Here is a 19624-nt window from a genome sequence, read left to right as displayed (position 1 = left end):
TTGGGTCATGTTCTCAAGACGAAGTACTCCAGACTCCCGTAACAGTAGACGCTCTTCGTTCGCTACGTGGTCTAGTCGAAATGGACACTCATGCACTTGACGACGAGAGCAAGCTGTGCCTAGAGAAACTGCTTAACGCCGCCCAAATATCCTTCGCGGAACGTGCCCTGCTCGAGAATGACAATCAAAATCTAGTCAAATAGAATGATGAAGCCAAACGTCGCCGGTCGACTAAGTCTACCGTGTTAGGGAGGGCGAAGGTGATGAGCTATGAAGACTTCGAGGAGGCGCGGGCGAAGCGTGCTGCAAAAGAAGCTGAGACGAGCAAAGGAAAGCGCGGCCGGAAGCGGAAAAGCCCTTCGGAGCAGGCCTGGCAGGGCGGTTTGTTTTGCTCCTCAAATCTGAAGGAAGGGTGATTGGCCGAAAGACTGGATTGGATGACGTGCATATTGTGTGCCTGAGGCAGCTATTTTGGCCTGGCGAGACGACGACAAATTGTACATACATCTGCCGGAACTGGGAACACCGGTGTCTATACCGGATCACCTACAATTTCAAATCAAGGTGTTAGGTCGTTAAGAGATTTCATTTCTAGCCGAAGGATACCATTTATCCTTAGAGAACTCTCTTGCCTTGATATACTCGTGATTCCGAGCATTACGCTGTCAATCGTTTCAACAATGCAGCTTTGGGGTATCATTGGAAATGAGTAAGAGACAGGTCAAAGTTCAAGCAAGCAGCAGTCGTGCTGCTGCTGGAGCATTTTCTGGTGGATTTGCAAATCCCTTCGATTCGTCTTCAAAGTCAACGTTCTCGTCGTCTTCCATTTCATATCTCGCCGAGGCCCCCGACCTATCCCGAATATCGGATCCGAACGTTGTCGTCCTGTTGAAGAACTTGTCCAAGAGAGAAGATATCACAAGATCAAAGGCACTGCAAGATTTGGCCGACTATGTGTCACAGAACAACCCTGGAGAAGATGGAGCACTCTTGGACGCTTGGGTGTCTTTGTACCCCCGCCTTTCCATCGACAATGCTCGAAAGGTTCGACAGCTCGCGCACACCATCCTAGGAATTCTGGGTAAAGCGGCAGGAAAGAGACTGGCAAAGCATCTCTCTCGCCTCATAGGACCATGGATGGCAAGTTGCAACGAAGCCGACGACGCTGTCGCCAGAGCGGCGCAAGAGTCCGTCAGCGCTGTCTTTGATTCCGACGAAAAAAGACAAAACCTGAAAATCGCATTTCAGGGTCAAATAATTGATTTCTGCTATGATGCCATCGCGCGAGAATCGCCTAAGACTTTGAGCGACGAGAGATATGTCAACGAGGAAGACTCCAAGGCAAAATATGCTCGTGTCGCTTCCGCTGCTCTGAAGCAGCTGAGTGCATTGCTACGAGACCTTGACACCAAAACTCTGTCTACGCACGCAGATAAATGGGGGAAGGTCGTTGGGGATTTGAGAGTTTGGGAGCTTGGTTTATATTCCGACCCTCCAGTGCGCCAATCTACCCACACCCTACTTCAACTCTTCCTGACCAAGACACCCGACTTGGTCGATGCCTCACCGGATTCAATCTGTCGTATTTACCTCGGGAGTGGGTTGAAATCAGATCAAACACGGTCGTCGACAGCTTTCCTCGACGCTCTCTGCCTCCTGACAAGGGAATTTACTTATTTCTGGACCAAGTACTACAGAGCAAAGAAATCACCGAAATCGTCCCTTTTACACTTAATTCAACGCGGCGCTCAGCGTGGTGGCCCTCGATATTGGAAATCGCTCCATAAGCTACTCAACGAACTGCCTCCGGAAGTACTCCCTAAAGATCCAGAGACGACGATTGAACTGCTTGATGCGTTGCGATCCGCAGCCACGAGCAAGGAGGAAAGTAGAGGGCTACATCAAGATACGGATACTTTGGAGGCATACGTCTTGCTTTGTCAAGACCTCATCCAGGGTCTTCCGGAGCCCTGCGTGCCGCTCGCGATTGAGCAATATTTGTGCCCTCTAGTCTCTAATTGTGTTTTGGAAAATGGTAAGAACATGGGCTGGTCACTGGCTGAAAGAGGAGGCGCTGGTGTCATCGAGAGTGTGCTTCGGACTCCGGGGATGCATCTAGTCATTGGGAATCAATGGAGCAAAATCAGTGATGATTTTGTTGCAACAATGGAAAAGGCTACTCCAGTTGCGCAGAATGAGCCAAAACCGGACGCGGAAGCGAGGAACTCGTCAAAAATTCAAGAATCTCTGCAGGTGCAAGGCCGGCGATGGGCGTCGGTGTATCGCCTAGCTCAACGCATCGAAAATGAAGAAGTTCGAGAATCTCTGAAACGCTCTCTGGATTTGGTCGCATCCAGAGCGATCGAGTTCTTGACGTTGGGAAAAGGAGAGAACTATGGCGTCGCATCGGTATTGGACTCCATCGTTTCTGGGGAGTACAGGAGGGTTGGCCCAGAGACTGTTACCATCCGCGAACTTGTGCTCGCCTTTCTCGAGGGCGATTTACCAGGGCTACTTCTCACACCCTCAGGTCCCATCCTAGCTTCCATCCTTTACGCAGTTCGGGGAGATCCGTCGTTTACAAACTTGTGGAACGACACAGTTGCAGCTATTTTTGCGCTTGGGGCTCCGTCCAAAACTGCAGCGTTGAAGAGTTTACTATTCCCTTCAAAAGAGGTGAAACAGTCGGAACTGATTCAAGAAGACGAGTCTATCCAGTCTTTCTTCCTCGAGGTTGCAGAAAAAGAATCCACGGCAGAATCGTCGAGATGGCAGTTGCTCGTCGGCGCTGCAAAACATCCGTCAAGGCTTTCCGATACAACTATCACAAAGATCATTAGAAGCCTCGGTGGCCTAAGGGACGAAGCCATTCCACTCGCGGAGGTTTGGAAACTTGCCGATTTCCTCGAGCATGGGGGGAATGACATGTTACTGCCCTTCCTCAAGTCTTCTGAGGGCGTGCACTGGTATTCGAAAATACTGTGTTCCAAGGATCTATCAAGCTCTCTCCCCGAGAATTTCGCTGATGACTTTCATCTCATTGAGGATAAGTGCATAACAACATTCCAGAAGCTAAGCATCGAAGATCGGAGCGCGTTAGGGTCGTCCGTGATCCAACAGAACCTCATTACTGCCGATGAAGGATCGCCTAGTATTGAAGCTCTCCTCTGGTTCGCCCATCAATTCTTCAAGTACGACACCGTAGAAAGCCGAGAGCCCGCTGGTCTGTTCCCCGATCGCGCTCAGTGGACAGATGCTCTCAACACGAGGTTCCTCGGCGTCAGACCTTCTCCTTTAACTTCCATGAGTAATCCTCTGGGCGGTGCGGCGTATCTCGTGGATACTGGAGAAGAATACAAGCCGTCTTCTGCAGCTCCACAAGTAGACTCTCGAGAGTATTCCATTCCTTTGCGGATGGCAATGTACTACGGTGCTGCGATGCGTTTTCCCGGGGCACTCGACTGCCTTCCACGCGAACATCATGTCGATTTGGCCGAGCTATTTCTCCTCTCGCTGCGCCTAGCAAACGACAACTTCGATATCCCCCACTGTAATGGCTTTTGGGTTCAACACGATTACACTGAGCGTAAAGAGATTGGTTCTTTTCTTGATGGCGGCAAAAGGCTTATTGAAGACTGGATAAAGAAGGACGATGTCCTCCCCCAACTGTGGCGCGGCAAAAGTTCGGAGGGCCAGTCATTCATATACAGTGTCATGAGGCGCTTGAAGAATCACATGGCGGGGGTAACGACTCGATCATTCTACAATGCTGTCAGCTACGTAGAAATCATGGAAGAGGCTGCAAGCACCTATGGCCAACCTCAATCCGCGGTGTTCGAAGAAGAACAGTTGGAAGCTTGGGCAAATCCATTGGCAAGCCCCATATCCACAGCAGCTACGCTAAAGAGTCTCCGGGGGTTGTTAAGCAAGCATACTAAAAGTGCGGATCGTTTCAACCGACTCTGTGCAGAAGTCACTGGTTACAATGTTGACAGATTCAAGAAGGACGGGCTATCTGCGCTGGTCGTAATCAACGCGGCGCTTAGCGTTTGTCCGGAATTGGCGGACACAATTGCGAAACAACGACTTATTTTCCTTGTTCAGCGTCTGATCAAGGCACTGGAAGACCACAGTGACCAAGATGAAATACAGTCAGAGGTCCTTCAAACGCTTCGAGTGCTTTTACCCACCATGATCGAGACGTATGGTTCGTATTGGTCTGTCATTCTGGATTTGGTCGCAGATATATGGTCCACTACAACCGCTGATATGTGCACCGGACCAAGAAGCCTCCGAATCACGCTGCTACACACATCGCTAAAGCTCTACGCAACGCTCCGGAATGAAGCTAAAAAGGAGAATGCAAACGAGGATCTTGGAGAGGCGTTAGGTTCGTCTACCCAAAATGTCGCCGATTCTCTGGTCCATTTGGCGCGCGTGATGGCCGAAATTCATGATCATCCGCCCATCTTGCTGAAAGAGAACGTCAACGAGCTTCTGATGCGAACGCTGAAGCAAATCCCTCTCACGCATTTCCCGCCACCATCCGAACTTTTCGGCTTCCTGAACGCCAACTCGGCCGCAATACAGAAGGACATGTACGAAATCCTGCACGGTCTAGTCGAAGAAGCACAGAAAGAGATATCCGTCGAAGCCGCATTGGGAGATGCGACTGTGGAACTACCGTCTATACTGATCGATATGGTTAAGGAGTCTCCAGGGGAGTATGAAGTGGACCAACCACTCACCGTTAATTGGCAGAGCACCTCGCCACTACCTGTTCGAGGGTACCTTTTCGCCTGGCTGCTAGTCTTTGCTCACTTCCAAGCGCCTTCGACGTCCTTCAAGGTCAAGGCCGAGTATGCCCAGCAATTAGCCTCAACCACCGCAGTGAAGAGTTTCCTTGACTATGTAGTGGATGCCCTTGGTCATGCTGTTGGGCGCCCGAAGGATGTATCGAAGTTTGACCTCGTGAATGGAGAGGTCGACGGCTCCGAAGATGAAGTAAAGCAGAAGCGACAGCGACTTGCCCATCTCTACTTCCTCTGCCTCCGACACCTCCCGAACAAGGTTCGCGAATGGTGGTTCACCTGCCCGCGACACGTCTCCAAATCCGTCGAGGAATGGACGGAGCGGTACTTCTCGCCACTCGTCTCCGATACGGCGCTGAAGGTCGTTCGCGAATGGGTGGATACCATGAAGCAGGACGATGCGAATGAGGCACTTTCCGTCAAAACATCCCCAGCATCGAAACAAGCTGTCGCGATCTATCAGCTGGATGACGAGACGGCGGCTAGCATTGTGATCAGTCTGCCTCCTAGCTATCCACTACGTCCCGCTGACGCGCTGACCGACAAGCGTGTGGGAGTGACTGACAGGAAGTGGCAGACCTGGCTGCTAGTGACGAAGGGTGTTATGACGTTCTCGGTAAGTCCCACGTCCGCTCGACCTGCTTACTCACGCCACTAACAAACCGCCAGAACGGAAGTATCGTCGAAGGCATCATCGCATGGAGGAAGAACATCAACGGCTCGCTGAAGGGTCAAACGGAGTGTTCGATCTGCCAGTCGCTGATCAGCGAGGACAACCAGTTCCCTAGCAAGAAATGCGTGACGTGCAAGAACATGTTCCATGCGTCTTGCCTGCATAAATGGTTCCAGTCGAGCAATTCGTCGACGTGTCCCCTTTGTCGGCAGCAGTTCAATTACGGATAGATTTGGGCGGATAAGACGCATCCTTGCAGCAAATGATGGACGACACAAGGGGTTCGGTTTCAATGTATTGCATTGATCGGACCGGTACGCAACCGATGCAAATGTCGCCTTAGTGGATGAATTAACTTGATCTGTACACGCTGTGCCGTTCGTATATGTCGCGTATCTCGTCCGCTATGCAAGAACCTCACCCTTCGAACCCATCCGCCTGTCCCAAACTCTTTGCTAGCGTCCAAAAATTCTCCATCTTGAACCTCGTCAATGCATCCTTCGCATCCACATCCGTCTCACACACCTTACTTCCCCATTTCTTGAACTTCCTCTCCTTCTCCTGCCCCTCCCACACCAACGTGCACTTGTTGAAGCTGAGATCCTTCAGTTCACCGCTATCCGCGACGCTCTTCAACCACTCCTTCTCCACCTCGCGGTTCCCTTCCCGCACGCTCGCCGGCGCCGCGTTCTCGGTCCACTTGATCCGATTCAGCAAGAGTTTCTTGTAGTTCCGAATACTATGCGCGCCGCCTTCGACGATGACGATGTTGAATTTCGGGTGCAGGATGGTCATCCCGGTCAGGTCGTTTTGCTTCGCGTTGATGTCGATCTGGTAGCGGTGTTTTCCGTACGAGAGGTTCTCGATCCGGAAGACAGCGATTAACACGCCTTTCAGCGCGTCCTTCTCTTGCTGTTCCGCGAGCTTCTGGTGTCGCTCTTCCTTGGTGAGCTTGCGCGACTCGTTGTCCTCATCGTGCTGGGCTGCGCGTTCAGCGATTTCGCTGTTCACGCGCGCCTCGACGGCGGTGGGGTCTTTGACGGCTTGTTCGCCGAGCACGCGCATGAGGTTGCTCTTCTTGACCTTCGGCGGGGGTGGCGGCTCCAGGCCGAGTCGGATCTTCGCCTGTTGCTCCTTGTGGATCGCCATCCGCGTCTGCCGACGTTTTTTCGCCATTTCCTTCTGCGTCAAGAACATTGGTTTCGGTGCTGGCGCGTTCTTTTCCTGCGGCGGCTCGATCAGGACGGGATGTTGGATATATCGCGTAATGATCGAATCCTCCGTGTCGATCTTCAGATTCTTCGAATCCTCCACCCCGGTGTAATCCGTCCCGTCCACCAACGCCTCATCCCACCACTCGATCTCAGGCGGCGCCTGGATCAGGAACGACTTGTCATTATCCTCATCCAACCCAACCTTCCTCGCCTGCTCCGCAATCCTCTTCTTCATCTCCTCCAGCGCCGCCTGCCGCCGTAGCGCGTTCCCCTGCTGTATATACTTCCCCTTCTGATTAAACACCAAGTTCTTCGGCACCCGTCCCCGCGGCATGAGGCTCAAGTTCGGGTCCATGTATGGGTTGCTCTTGAGCTCCTCGACGTTCGGCCCGGCTAGATCCAGCTGCTGCCGCCTCAGCGGCGACTCCGTCCGCCGGTTTCCAGATGTCGTAGCGAACTTCGGGTGCATCGACCGGCTCTTCGACCGATCGGCTCCGACGTCGCCCATCAGCGCCGGATGTAGCCCGATCCCCAGCCCTCCACGCGCCCGCGACGGCCCCTCGTCGAAGTCGTTCGGGGGAGGAAATCTGGACGAGCCCGCCCGTGGCGGCGGTTCTGCGGTGGCTGCTTTCTTCGCGGTCGCCGCTGCAATACGTGCTCGGATGTCTTCGAGTGTTTTCGCTCGATCAAACGGTGCGGCTACACTAGGAGGTGCGGGAGAAGGAGAGGCGGGCCCGGCATTTTTGGCAGAAAGTCGAGCTTTGATTTCGGCGGCTTTGGCACGAGCGGCGGCGATTTGGGCGTTGAGATCAGGTTTCTTCTTGGAGACACCATTACTCGGTGGTGCGGGAGATGCGTTGTTGGAGCGTGGCCGTTTGTGCCCGTTGGCGACGTCGGTGCCATCTTCGGGGTGTGGACGCTTCTCCGGCATCTTGATTGTCGTGGGCGTCAAAAACGACGCGAAAAGGTAAAGAAGGGACGTTGATAATCACTTGACATTGAAGGGAATCTCAGTTGTGAAGATGAAGCAAGTTTTGGTGACGATGCCCTGCCATGTCACGTGCCCACGTGCCTAGATCGTTGATATCTGTAGAAAGTCTCGACCACATCACATTCGATACAATCATTTGGCAAAGCTCACGCTGCTAATTGAGCCGCACCAGTCAATTCACCATGGCTCGAGCCGCGCTCCAGAAAGATGTGATCGTCAAACTCATCGTCGGCGCCGGGCAAGCGTCCCCTTCTCCCCCCGTCGGCCCAGCACTAGGTAGCAAAGGTGTGAAGAGCATGGATTTCTGCAAAGTATGCGCCATCGACTCCTCCTCCTCCTTCCATCCGAATCTAACCCACCGTCCTTAGGAATTCAACGCCCGCACCTCGATGTTCATCACCGGCACCCCCATCCCCGCCCGCGTCATCGTCCGCCCGGACCGGTCCTTCACCTTCGACGTCCGCACGCCACCCACCTCGACCATGCTGTTCGCCGCCGCGGGCGTGAAGCCCGATCGAGGGAAGGTCCGGGGAGCGGGCAACGTGCCGGGGCCGAAAGAGAATCAGGAAGGGAAGAAGGGGAGTCGGAAATTCAACTTGGCGGCGCCGGGGATGTCGGATACGGGGACGGTGGGCACGGTCAGCCTGAAGCATGTGTATGAGATCGCGAAGGTGAAGCAGGGGGAGCAGAGGTTGAAGGGGATGAGTTTGGAGGGGTTGTGTAAGAGTGTGGTGGCGCAGGCGGCGAGCTGTGGGGTGGTGGTGGTGCCGTGAGCGAGGGCAGAGCGATGATTGTCGGTCAGATACAAATGACGGATTGGGCGCAAGGGGAGAAACGTGCATTGGGATGGAGTTCTTGTGGGTTCCGGCTGGATCATAGACGGAGAGCGCCTTTACACTGTACATTCACTGTATATCCAGCATATGAAGCCAATCTTGGCGGAATCTTTGCTCTAATGAGCCTGACGTGCAGAACCTCTTGATATAAACCGGATTTCCGCATTTGAACGCCATGCTGTGACCGTCTTATGAATGTCCATCTATTGAGAGCCGCAAATCCCCGCTATCTGCACTCTAAACGATCGTTTCCAAAACTCGTGCATAGCCCAGGGTATTCTCGATCACCTTGTCACTGGTCGCCAAGATATCCTTCTCCGAGCCTCCTTCTTGATCCGGGTGCGGGAAGAAAATCCGTCCATCCTTGACCACCCACCCCCGCTCTTGCGCAAACTGCACAACGCTGCCCTCGCTATCGAGAAAGAAGAGATTCTTCGCATTGGAGACCGGCATCGACGGGTAGGCTTTCTCGGAACATGATGCGATCTCAGAGCGGATGGTATTAATCAGGACCTTCAATCACGTTAGCATCCACCCACAAGGGCCATTGGAACGACGGAACTCACCCCAGAGAACAACGCAAACTCCTCACTCGGCACGTTCTCCCCCTTCGTCGCGCCCCACACCCGATCATAGCTCCCCTCCATCAACGCCCTCTCCAACCTTATCGGATACTGCACAAATGGATCGTTCTCCAATCCCTTCTCCCCCTCCTTCTCCTGTTCGACCTCTAGCCCCTCCAGCAGCGTATGAAACCCAGCATAGTCATGCTGGCTCAACAGCAACAGCAAATACAGCCCCGTGATCTTGCTCCGCTGCGAGCCCTCCCGCGGCAGCCGCGCCTCCGGCACCGCGTAGAACGGCTGCAGCTGGGCGAAGTATCGGGTGAATGAGTCGGCGTCTTGGAGGCGGATGGAGATGAGTGCGCCGAGCTCGAGGACTTCGCGGGCGGCTTGGAGGTGTTGCGGGGAGGAGGAGGGTGAGGGGAGGAGGGCGTTGAGGGTGAGGAGGGCGCGTTTGGCGGTGGAGAGGAGTTGGGCGGCGGTGGTTGGGTTGAGGGAGGTGTGTTGTTGGTGGAGTTGGCGGATGATGTTTTGGAGCTCGGTGTCAGCCATGGTGAGCGGTGTGGATGGTTCGGATGGAGGGGTGGTAGTTTTCTGGGGGGTTGAGTCGGTGGACGGAGAGGTATTTGAGGTCGTGACTACGGGTATGAGGCTGGGAATTGGCGTTGGTGTTGGTAAAGCTGGAGGCGATCTGGATGATTCTGGAATCTCTTCTGGAATCGCCGTCGTTGCAAGATGTAGTGATGTCGAGCGTTCAGCCTTGGAGCCTGAGGCAGCAGTTGGTAGTTGGGCTTGGCGTCTCCGTCTGAAGAAGAGCCGCATCCCAAACCTCACAGCTCCCATCACCCATGATGTGAGAATAAAGCGAGCCATTGTTAATACTCTCTACGTTAATATTTGAAAGGGATATCGATACGTAGAGCATTTGGCCAAGCTGGGGTGACTCTTTATATGTGCGTATATCTTGTTCCTGCGCCTCAGCAAGTGGCAGATGACTCGATCGCTGCCTTGTCTCAGCGATGGTTAAGGTGATCATGAGGCATGCCATTTCGTAACCCGCATCGCCTGACACGGATATCAAATTGCCTTGTTGTTGTTGGAATCTCATATATTCATGCACATTTATATTCGTTGAAGCCCCAAAACTCTAGTCTGGGTATCCCATCTCATACCAATACATCGGTACCTAACTTAACGATACCTTCCACGCCCCTTTGCTTTGGAATTCTGATTCTTGATCTTCAGTTTTCTAAAGTTGGTGTGAGCAAGTGGATTCACCGTCCTCTTCTTAGACTTTAGCTTTGGCTTTGATGTGTCCTTCGCGTGTTCAGCATCCGATCCGATCTCCTCATCTCCGTAGGCCGAGCCATTTTCAGAGCCGGCACCGTCCTCTAGGTCGTCTGAGTCACTGGCATTCGCGTAGACAGGTTCGTTTGCGACATCCTTGGTTTTCGGCGCATTGCGGACAGGGCGCACTGGGATATCGTTAGTGACATAGAACAAATGGGAGAATCCAGATGGTTAGACTTACTGATAACGCGTTTCGTCTGCCGCTTCTGCCCCTTCTTCTTCCGCACAAAACCTTGCGATGTGTCCTCCGGCCTGGGATCTTCTGCTGCCTCGAGATCTTCATCGAATCGATCTTCTTCGCCTGATTTCGTCGCGAAAATATCTTGTGTCTCTGGGACCATGTCCACGTAGTCTTCCTCAGGCTGGGGTTCTTCGTCAGAGGCTTCTTCGGGACCCTCGTCGGGACCCTCGTCGGGAACTTCGTCGGGAACTTCGTCGGGGGCTTCGTCGAGAGCTTCGTGGGGAGCCTCAGTCTGCTTCCCAACCGCAGTCGTCGGCTGCTCCACCCCTTCCTGGGTCCTCCTCGATTTCTCTTCCTCCTCTTCCCACCCCGCCTCCACCTCCCTAAGAATGCTATCCTCCCTCCTCGCTCTCTCCTCCTCATCTACCTTCCTCTCCTGTTCCACCCTCCTCAGCCTCTCCACCACACTACTCACCGTTCTCCGCAACCCCCTCTTCCACGGTCTCACCACCACCTCCGGACTCTTGACCTCCGCCCCGTCATCCTCCTCCGTCACCGCATCCAGCCCCTCAAACTGCCCCTGATCCCTCCGCAAAAACCGCGGCGTCTCTCCCCCCATCTCCTTCCTCGGCGTCTCCCCCACCGCCCCCATCTCCGCATCGAACAACTTCCGCCGCTTTCCCGGCGTCACGAACAAATCCATCCAGAACCGTCCGCCGTTGCCGCTGCCGGGCGTGCGTGCCCATTTACGTTTCCGTCCCGTCATGATCTCCTCGGGGTCTTCCTCCGCACCGTTCTCCGCACCCGCCTTGACAGGAGTGCCATCGTGCGCCGGCTTTGCGTTGCCCGCATCGGTATATCGCGTCGCGCTCGGCGTCACCAGGACGTTCATGCGACCCGATGCTTCGGTCAGCGCGGCTCGCGTGGGAGAGAAGAGGTCGGCTCCTCGGCGGCGGTGGCTTGGGGGTGTGGGTTCGCCGGAGGAGAGTAGGTCGAAGAGACCGAGGACGCGGCCGTTCTTTTGGGGAGTGGGACCAACGGAGGTGAAGAAGACGCGGGGGTGGGAAGGGGTGGTGGCGGCCTCAGCTGCCGGATCCTTAGAAGGGGATAGGATGGGTTTGGGGCCTTGTGGAGAAGGCGATGATGGTGGGAGGGGCGGTGCGTTTTGCTTCTGGAAAAGCTTGCGAGAGACACGAGGGGTGCCGAGCAGCTGCTTGGGGGTGTCTTTCGGTTTCGAGGGTTGGCGTGATTGAGATGGAGATTGTGGAGGCTTGCTGGAATTGGCGGATCGTAAACGGTTGTATTCCTTGTATTTCCCGGCTGGAGAATGTATTGTTAGCGTCATGAATTGAGCCTCTACTCAAAAGCAATACTAACCTATAATCTCGTCTTGTTTGATGTCATCGCGGCCGGCTTTGCGGCCAGCATTGCGGGCGGAGAAATCGCGTTCCCATGCTTTCAATTCAAGGCGGAGTTGTGAAACATACTCTTCGGAAGCAGAAGAGCTCTCCATTTTGGAATAGCATCTGTATTTGGCGGGTTTGAAGTCACGGAAAGCCTAGATTGTCATGAAAGTAAATGGCGTGTGGTTGACGCGGGATGGTGGGGACACACAAGACGCGTTCGCGTTGGCCATTTCGGTAATTATGACTGCTTCTGGTTAGTCTCATTACTAGTAGAGCTTTCCAACGTTGCTAATTGGCCGGTACATGTATGATAAGTCAAGGGTCACGTGGGAGGGTAATATTCGGGAATTTCAACCTATCAAAACTTCCAGTTCCTATTCTTCAACGCCTCCTTTCGCTCACAGTCGAAATCCTGAGCCCTATTCGCCTTGACGCATCCTGCAGGCTGCAGTGGCATCATGTATCAGGATTCCGCCATGTCCTATCAAGCCTCAGCCTCGTTACAGGTAGGTACGGTATCGAATTCGCGCATTGCCCGGGGATAAATGACAATCCGCTTTCTTGACTATTTCGGTGGCATCGCCATGTGCTCTCCCCCTCTGTTGGCCTTTACCGCATATCGTGTCTCGCGCGCTGTCTGAGACTTTTTTCTGCTATATCTATATTCTCTTCGTCATGGAGTCTCCGCGCCGGCTTGAAGAAGCCAATAATTCAGAAAACAGGACACTCAGCGCTGCCTCTCGCCAATCTCGTGCCGCGACCGAGGGCGCCGTGTCCAGCCTTACCGCTACACGTTCGGTGGCGAGCCCAAACAAGAAGGGTCCCACGGTTGTCGAGGTGGGAATCCACCCTCATGTTGGTGATCCATACTTTACTGGAACGATCTATCATGAAGAACCATGGCTAGCTAAAGATAAAGCTCAATGGTACACCACCTCAAGGCCAAGGTACTGTGGAGAATTAACGGGCTCTGACGAGATGTAGTGCCGAGCCGTATTTTAATCATGTCAAATCCGTGTCGGATCAATTCCCCCGACTGAGATACCTTGCAGAGTTTATGGAGGCGTCGACAGTCCCCAAAAAGAGTGCCTCGCTTCCGCCGTTGGAAATTATGGAAAGGCAATCCCGGGTGAAGGTCGCCCATATTGATTTTACCGCGCCAAATCGCATGGTCCAGCATGCACTGGAGAGTCGTGAACAGCTTGCTAGTCTTCTACAAACGTCAATTCAGCCGACGACATCCAAGCGCAACTGCCTCTTCATCGTCGAGGATCTCTCTCAGGCCGTCATCGAGCTTTTCGGAACAGCCTTTGACATTGACCCAACCTTCTTCCGAGGTCATCTGGAAGACCATACCTGGTTCAATATCAAGGATGATTGGGTCGAGATGCCGGAGTTGGAGTCGCAGGCGAGACAACGGTCGTTCGTCAATCTGCGATATATGCAACCGCGGTTTTTCGACAATCCGGATGAATCGCAGCGGGCCAAGGAGCAAGCTGGGGAGTGGAACATTTTGAGACGAATCGATTTGGAAGCCCAGGTAAGGTCGGGTGCTAAAGCATGGTGGGAACCATCTCCTCATCAGGTTGGACTGCTGCGGCGGAAAATCTCCATATGGAGTAGGGAAGATAAATCCGGTTGGACCGGTAAGTCGAATCTATTATTATGATGCGCATTACACTGATTGCTGGTCAAAGGCATCATCCTCGTCGACCCTTCACTTACGGAGGGTTACCCTCTCTGGAAAGGCTACGGTAGATTCGACAGCCCTCCCCGAATGAATGAGAAGTCGAACGGTATAATTCTACCAAACAATCCCTTGTTCGATAATCTCATGAGCAGCGTCACTTCACTCACCCCCGAAGACGCCACGCGGCTCTCTTCGGATCCGGAGTACATCACTAGCAAGATCTATCCGTTCATCTTCGCTGAAATCCTCGTCACGCTCCAGTACACGTTCACCGGCCTCTTCCAGATCGAGTGGGTGCTCGACTCGGAGCGTCGCCACAGCCCAGAGGATCTTGACCGTGCCCTGGACAATCTCCACAAATGGCAACGCCGACTCCCGTTTTACTCGAGCTGGATTAAAGATAGCATCTCGAACCTCAGAGGGCGCTACGCTGTTCAGAGCGACACTTCCATTGAAACTTCCGTGCCACAACCCTCATCCGCACCGCCGTTAAACTGGCAGTCCGACATTATACGCGACTACCACTCGCTCCTCGACCACCTCAACACCCTCCAGCACCGCACTGAGAAGATCATGTCCATGGCCACCGCGATCATCAGCGTAGAAGAGAGCAAGAAAGCGATGGTCGAGTCGCGCAACATGAGCCGCATCACCTACCTCGCCTTCGTGTTCGTGCCCTGGTCTTTCGTCACGGGCTTTCTGAGCATGAGCGATGAGATCAACCACCGCAGTGCGATGGTGTACGGCGTTTTCTTCGTCACCGCGGTACCGCTGAGCATTCTCGCGGTCGTCTTAGCGGCGTATTGGGAACAGATTATGCGGTGGTGGGAGACGAGGAAGTTGAATCAAAAGGGGAAGAAGTCCAAGGGGTGATGTGAGAGCGGTGGGCTTGGCTTAGGATGGCCAAGTCGTCCTCCCACTCGCGATGGTATAGCCGCCTCACTCCCTGCATTCGTTGCTCAAGCTGGCGGGTGCTCCGTGTTTGCAGAACCTAGGAGCATTGGTTTAAGTGGAGAAACTGGAGGAGCTGCCGGGTGACCCTCATGCTTCCATCCATTTCTATTAGCATTTATGAAGGCCAGACATCTGATGTTGTGATCCCGCAGCCTTTTGCTAGAGCGCCACGCTTCTGACGTCAATGTCGCTGTGGTATGTGGCGGAGATCACGTGGCCGCGTCCGCTCTTACATCAGGGTCCTCAACTCCTTATGAGACTTCCACTTTGGCTCTACTGGCGTGTCTGGTTAGCATCTTCACTTACGTGCAATCAACATTATACTGTGGCAATAGCCGCCATAATGGTACAAGGAAAGACATCATTCCTAAGGGTTTACTCCCCACATGAGGTCGAGTCAGGGCCAGCACTATACATATAAAGCTATAAACCGTCCAGGACAGAACGAAGAATGGACAACTTACGACTTACACTCAAACCTTTTAACGTACTATTCTTGAACTCCATCCAAATAAAGACATCCATCCATCATCCATCATGACATTCGGACGCCGCGACCGCGTTTACAACAACTGCCAAAAGGTCTGGGGCCCAGGTAAGTACAATGTCAACTGCCAGGTTCCCAACCGAGGGCGATGCTGCTGCGTGGTCCACAAGGACACCGGGAACGGCTATGGCCCGCCGTTGGCGCATACCGGGTGGTGTAACTCGGAGGATCAGGCTTGGGGCCAGTTGGATCAGAACATCCGCGACCAGATCCCCGGCGGGAATCAGAGCGGAGGATATAGGAATAATCAGGGAGGGAATTGGGGTCAGGGAGGAGGGGGTGGAGGATATGGAGGTAATCAAGGAGGGAATTGGAATCAGGGAGGATGGGGTGGAGGATATGGAGGTAATCAAGGAGGGAATTGGGGTCAGGGAGGAGGTGGAGGATATGGGGGTTATCAGGGAGGGAATTGTAATCAATGGGGAGGATACGGGAACCAAGGAGGTGGTTACAACCAGGGAGTCGGGAATCGAGTACCTGGAAGAGGACCTGGAAGAGGACCTCAATGCAGACCCAGACCATGCTAAGGGCATGAGATACCAGAATATAGCTTGTCAGCCTGCGAGTCTGTGATCAGACATGTAAATAGAGTAACAAATCGACGCTCGTTACAATAAACCGCCGCAATTCGTCCAGTAGACCACTTTGATATATTGAGACGAGTTGATGCATTCATGAACGGGAGTGTACCACGTGTTGATGCGTCTATAGTTCAAGAATCCAAATCTGTCCCTCGGTTCTCGCCTGGGTATGTACTTATCCACTCAACTGGTATGTTGAACTTGGAATGCGTGGGACCATCGAGCGTAGGCAGTAAATTCTGGTGAAATGGAGCTTGTCGATGTTCAACATCAATGTCGTGTTGCCGGCGTCGCGTCAAAGCAATTGTGGGGCAACATGAGGGCAGGGGGCCAGGGGCATCCATATCGTCCACGTGATCTATCATGTACCTCCCTCCTCCCTATCAACTTCACATGAATTCACCTCCCTCCTCCCTTCTTTTGTGTTAACAGATATTCGAAAAGCACTATATTATTTAAACCGATCAATTTAACTCTCAGTGGAAATGGTCAAGTTGGTTTCGCGACTGATGCAGATTGAGTACAGCTGAAAAAATGATACCAGTCCCATGGAACAGACACCTAGGGCCTACGAGATGGTTGACTTTCTATCCCACCCTCGAAGGTGAGTTATAGTTTTGCTTCTCGACGGTCCGTTCCTTTTTGCTGGGTATAGAGGGGAGGGAGAGAGAGAAGAGGGGGAGAAAGGTGGGGGAAGGTCATGGGGAGGTGGATGCAGGTTCGAGTCTGGTCAGGGGCGATCTTTTATGCGGTCGTTTGCTTTTGTTTGGGGCTTGCGTATCTAGGCTGCTGTCGACATTTCGTGGCACAGCCTACTCCCATTAATACCGGCTTCCCATTGGTTACTACCTCGTGTACTGGTGCTTGTGTATGTGGTAGAGCTACAGGAGTATGGACAGGTGAGTGGAGGTGGTAAAGGAGGTAAGCTGAGATACGGTCCGTTGGCCATCATGGGCCACCCGACAGTATACGGTGATATCCTAAAGCTGCTTTAAGCCAAAAAAATTCATTAACTTGCTATGGCGCAATCATGACAATTTCAGTGGGATCGTGTCTAACCCTTACCAACGAACCTCAGAGCGTCTCGGCCACATTTTCATTCACCACTACTCTACCATCCCTCTTTCCTTCATCCCTTTCATTCACCAAATGCACCCCTTATCCTCCATCGTACAATATGGCATATGAACCGGCTCACTCCCCACCCCCCTCGTCACCAACCGCTCCCTCATCTCCGCCAACCGCGGACTCGCCTCCACCTGACTCCGATTCCTCCCCTCCGCATCCTTAGCCCCACTCCACAGCACCTCCGCCACCGCCGCCGCCCGCGGCCACACCATCCGATCCACGTTCACTGCATCCGTCTGCTCCCCCCAGATATGCGCCTCCCCGCCGATCACCAGATGCGTCTGGTTCGCCGGGATGCCGTCCAGAGGGTCGAGCGAGTAGATTAGCCGCCAGTTCTTCCGCGGGGAGCAGTAGTCCGCGTACGGCCAGAACCCCTCCGAAGAATCCGGGGGGAAGTCGATCCACTGCCCCTGTCCGCAGTCGAGGTACCAGAAGTTGTAGTTGCCGACGAGGGCTTTGTGGCCTTTAGCGACGACTTGCTGGACGGCGGCGGAGGATTGCCAGGTTTGCACAACGACGTCGCGGCCGAGGGTGAGGTTCCATTCGAGGAGCATCTCTTCCCAGACGATGGGGACCATGCCGGCATGGCGGACGGCGTCGTGGTTGAAGTTGACGAAGCTCTGCATGTAGGGTTGCAGGACTGCGGGGTCGGAGGAGTTGACGGTTTCGTCGAAGCGGTAGGCGTTTTTGTTTACCTCGTCGCCGCCGGTGTGATAGTATGCGGAGAGGGGCTTCAGGCGGGGGAGCAGGTCATTCCACAGTTTTTCGAGGAAGACAAAGACTTCCTGGGAGTTGAGTTTGAGGGTGCCTGATGGGGGCTGCGCGGCGTAGGTGGCCCAGTCGTCTTCTTCGAAGGCGGTGATGAGATTTGGATAGCCATATCCGATGCTGGTGGTGTGGCCAGGCATGTCGGTTTCGATGACCACGGAGATGCCATGCAGGGCAGCGTAATATTGGATATCGCTGATGTCGGTAGGGGTGTAGATCATATCATACTGATAAGCTCCCTTCCAAGTAAGCCATGGCAAATCAGGAATAACGAGCGGCCACGATTGCGAATCCGTGATATGGAGATGCAGGCGGTTGAACTTGGTGTACCCCAGAGCGTCGATCTGGCGCTTGATATCTTTGACCGGGTAATAGCTCCGTGATACATCCATGTTCAGTCCACGATGCGGGAACTTTGGCGCGTCGAAGATCTTCACTGGAGCAAGCTTCGTGTATACCTGGCCATCCGAATGCTTGAAGAAAAGCTGCGTCATCGTTGTCAGACCCCGCACCAGCCCGATCGTGGAGTTTGCGGCTATTGTCGCCGTCCCATCAGTGTTCAAGGCTAGCTCATACGATTCGTCGACCGAGCCTGCCAGTGGGCGCAGGAGGGTTTCCGGGTCTGGTTTTTTCAGTACCAGTGTGAGTTTCGTGATCTCCTTCCGCGGGCCGCGGTACGTGCCGTCCCTCCCGGGCTCGAACACTGCGCGCTTTGGATAGAACTTCCATGGGATGAAGTTCCGCTCGAACAGCGTGTCGAACATCCTCGCAACGGCGGCTTGCAAGATGGTATTGGAGCCGATCGGGCAACTGGCCGGGTCCGGATCCACCGCGAAACAACTGGAATTCTTCCCGGTCTGTGTGAACAATTCATAATTCCCGGTCGGCCGCTGCAGAAATGCGAATTGCTCGGTTAGTTGTTGTGGTAAATAAGAGGCAAGGAATCTATCAAGGACGCTCGCGAATGAATCAAATGAAGCAAACGAAGAAAACTGCGAAAGAATTCCTACATCTTTTCCAGCCAAGGAGACTTGCAAGTTTTGTCGGACCCAGAGTACTGAGTTGCCAGTACTATACTCGGAAGGAATAGGCCATATTGCCGAAACGAGTAGCGGAAGAGAGGAAGAGACGAGGGTGGTGAACACCCAGGAAAAACGCATCGTGAGTCGCGCAGAGACTTCTCAGACTACGAAAGATGAAGCTGAAGAGTTGTGGTGTGGAGTGAAGAACCTCACATATCACAACACCGAACACGATGTCGTGAGATGCGAGCGCTGATCCGTCCCCGCGTAATCACACCCGAACTCCAGTAGCACCACCGATCTGAGCGACGTTGCCCGACCTCCGAATCCGCCTCCTGGGTTCTGTGCGATGGGACAGGGAGATTGTACTCGGAACGCAATGGCAGTGGAATGGAATGCTCGCGTATGTAAGGTAATTAAGCACGCATGTACAGGGGTGAAGAAGAGCGATGTGAACAGCAAGGACATATAAAAGGAAGAAAATACGTGCAGGGAGCAAAATCAAGTGCGGGAAGTCAATATGTACTATGTACACTGCGGATGGGTGATGTGACTCTCGCAAGAATTCATACAACACATTAACGTCTTCAGTCAGTCACCGCGTTTTTATCCACGCGATCGCACCAAACAGCAAGCGCAACCAAACCGGATTGCAATACCGACTGATGCCGCTCAACCGTCCGTGAGATGAGATGGCGTGGTGAGGAGTGAGTGAGTGCCCGGATGCAAACGTCGCGTTGCAGCTACCCGTACGGCAGTTGACAATTAAATTCTCTCTCGCTTCCAACCAGATGAGTCGAATGCGACGGGAGGGAAGATCATCGATCAAACGGGCTCAATCGGCGATTCTTGCGGACAGTGAATGCGCATTGATCTATCGTGATATGATTCCAAGGCGATGGGTCATGT

At 53.6% G+C, this 19624-nt stretch overlaps 7 protein-coding genes across 7 annotated transcripts; 4 read left to right on the top strand and 3 right to left on the bottom strand.

Moving 5' to 3' along the window:
• Window positions 1–765: 765 nt before the first annotated feature.
• On the top strand, window positions 766–5708 carry P152DRAFT_376403 (uncharacterized protein; the record flags this gene model as incomplete). Its single annotated transcript, XM_033675622.1, has 4 exons — window positions 766–2400; window positions 2458–3654; window positions 3697–5427; window positions 5481–5708. Coding segments are annotated over 4 exons (4791 nt in total), but the record flags the coding sequence as incomplete, so codon positions are not given.
• Window positions 5686–7690, bottom strand: P152DRAFT_85608 (PRP3-domain-containing protein). The gene has a single exon (XM_033683284.1). The coding sequence runs from the start codon at window positions 7627–7629 to the stop codon at window positions 5902–5904; it is 1728 nt and encodes a 575-aa protein (XP_033532475.1). The 5' UTR covers window positions 7630–7690; the 3' UTR covers window positions 5686–5901.
• Window positions 7691–7871: 181 nt separating this feature from the next.
• On the top strand, window positions 7872–8462 carry P152DRAFT_450831 (uncharacterized protein; the record flags this gene model as incomplete). The annotated part of the gene is made up of 2 exons (XM_033678191.1): window positions 7872–8000; window positions 8058–8462. The coding sequence occupies 2 exons, from the start codon at window positions 7872–7874 to the stop codon at window positions 8460–8462; spliced, it is 534 nt and encodes a 177-aa protein (XP_033532474.1).
• A 300-nt stretch (window positions 8463–8762) lies between these two features.
• Window positions 8763–12132, bottom strand: P152DRAFT_467566 (uncharacterized protein; the record flags this gene model as incomplete). Its single annotated transcript, XM_033680776.1, has 5 exons — window positions 8763–9038; window positions 9092–9779; window positions 10290–10496; window positions 10565–11939; window positions 11997–12132. The coding sequence occupies 5 exons, from the start codon at window positions 12130–12132 to the stop codon at window positions 8763–8765; spliced, it is 2682 nt and encodes an 893-aa protein (XP_033532473.1).
• Window positions 12133–12700: 568 nt separating this feature from the next.
• P152DRAFT_450828 (uncharacterized protein) lies at window positions 12701–14588 on the top strand (the record flags this gene model as incomplete). Its single annotated transcript, XM_033678190.1, has 3 exons — window positions 12701–12972; window positions 13010–13671; window positions 13723–14588. 3 exons carry the CDS (start codon window positions 12701–12703, stop codon window positions 14586–14588), a joined length of 1800 nt encoding a protein of 599 aa, XP_033532472.1.
• Window positions 14589–15206: 618 nt separating this feature from the next.
• P152DRAFT_515634 (uncharacterized protein) lies at window positions 15207–15756 on the top strand (the record flags this gene model as incomplete). The annotated part of the gene is made up of 1 exon (XM_033682908.1): window positions 15207–15756. One exon carries the CDS (start codon window positions 15207–15209, stop codon window positions 15741–15743), a length of 537 nt encoding a protein of 178 aa, XP_033532471.1. The 3' UTR covers window positions 15744–15756.
• A 1183-nt stretch (window positions 15757–16939) lies between these two features.
• Window positions 16940–18457, bottom strand: P152DRAFT_467564 (uncharacterized protein; the record flags this gene model as incomplete). Its single annotated transcript, XM_033680775.1, has 1 exon — window positions 16940–18457. One exon carries the CDS (start codon window positions 18455–18457, stop codon window positions 16940–16942), a length of 1518 nt encoding a protein of 505 aa, XP_033532470.1.
• Between the last annotated feature and the right edge of the window lie 1167 nt (window positions 18458–19624).

The sequence above is a fragment of the Eremomyces bilateralis genome (genome assembly GCF_010015585.1).
Source record: "Eremomyces bilateralis CBS 781.70 unplaced genomic scaffold P152scaffold_16, whole genome shotgun sequence".
Taxonomy (NCBI): domain Eukaryota; kingdom Fungi; phylum Ascomycota; class Dothideomycetes; order Eremomycetales; family Eremomycetaceae; genus Eremomyces; species Eremomyces bilateralis.
This window is presented reverse-complemented; position numbering and strand designations above follow the sequence as displayed.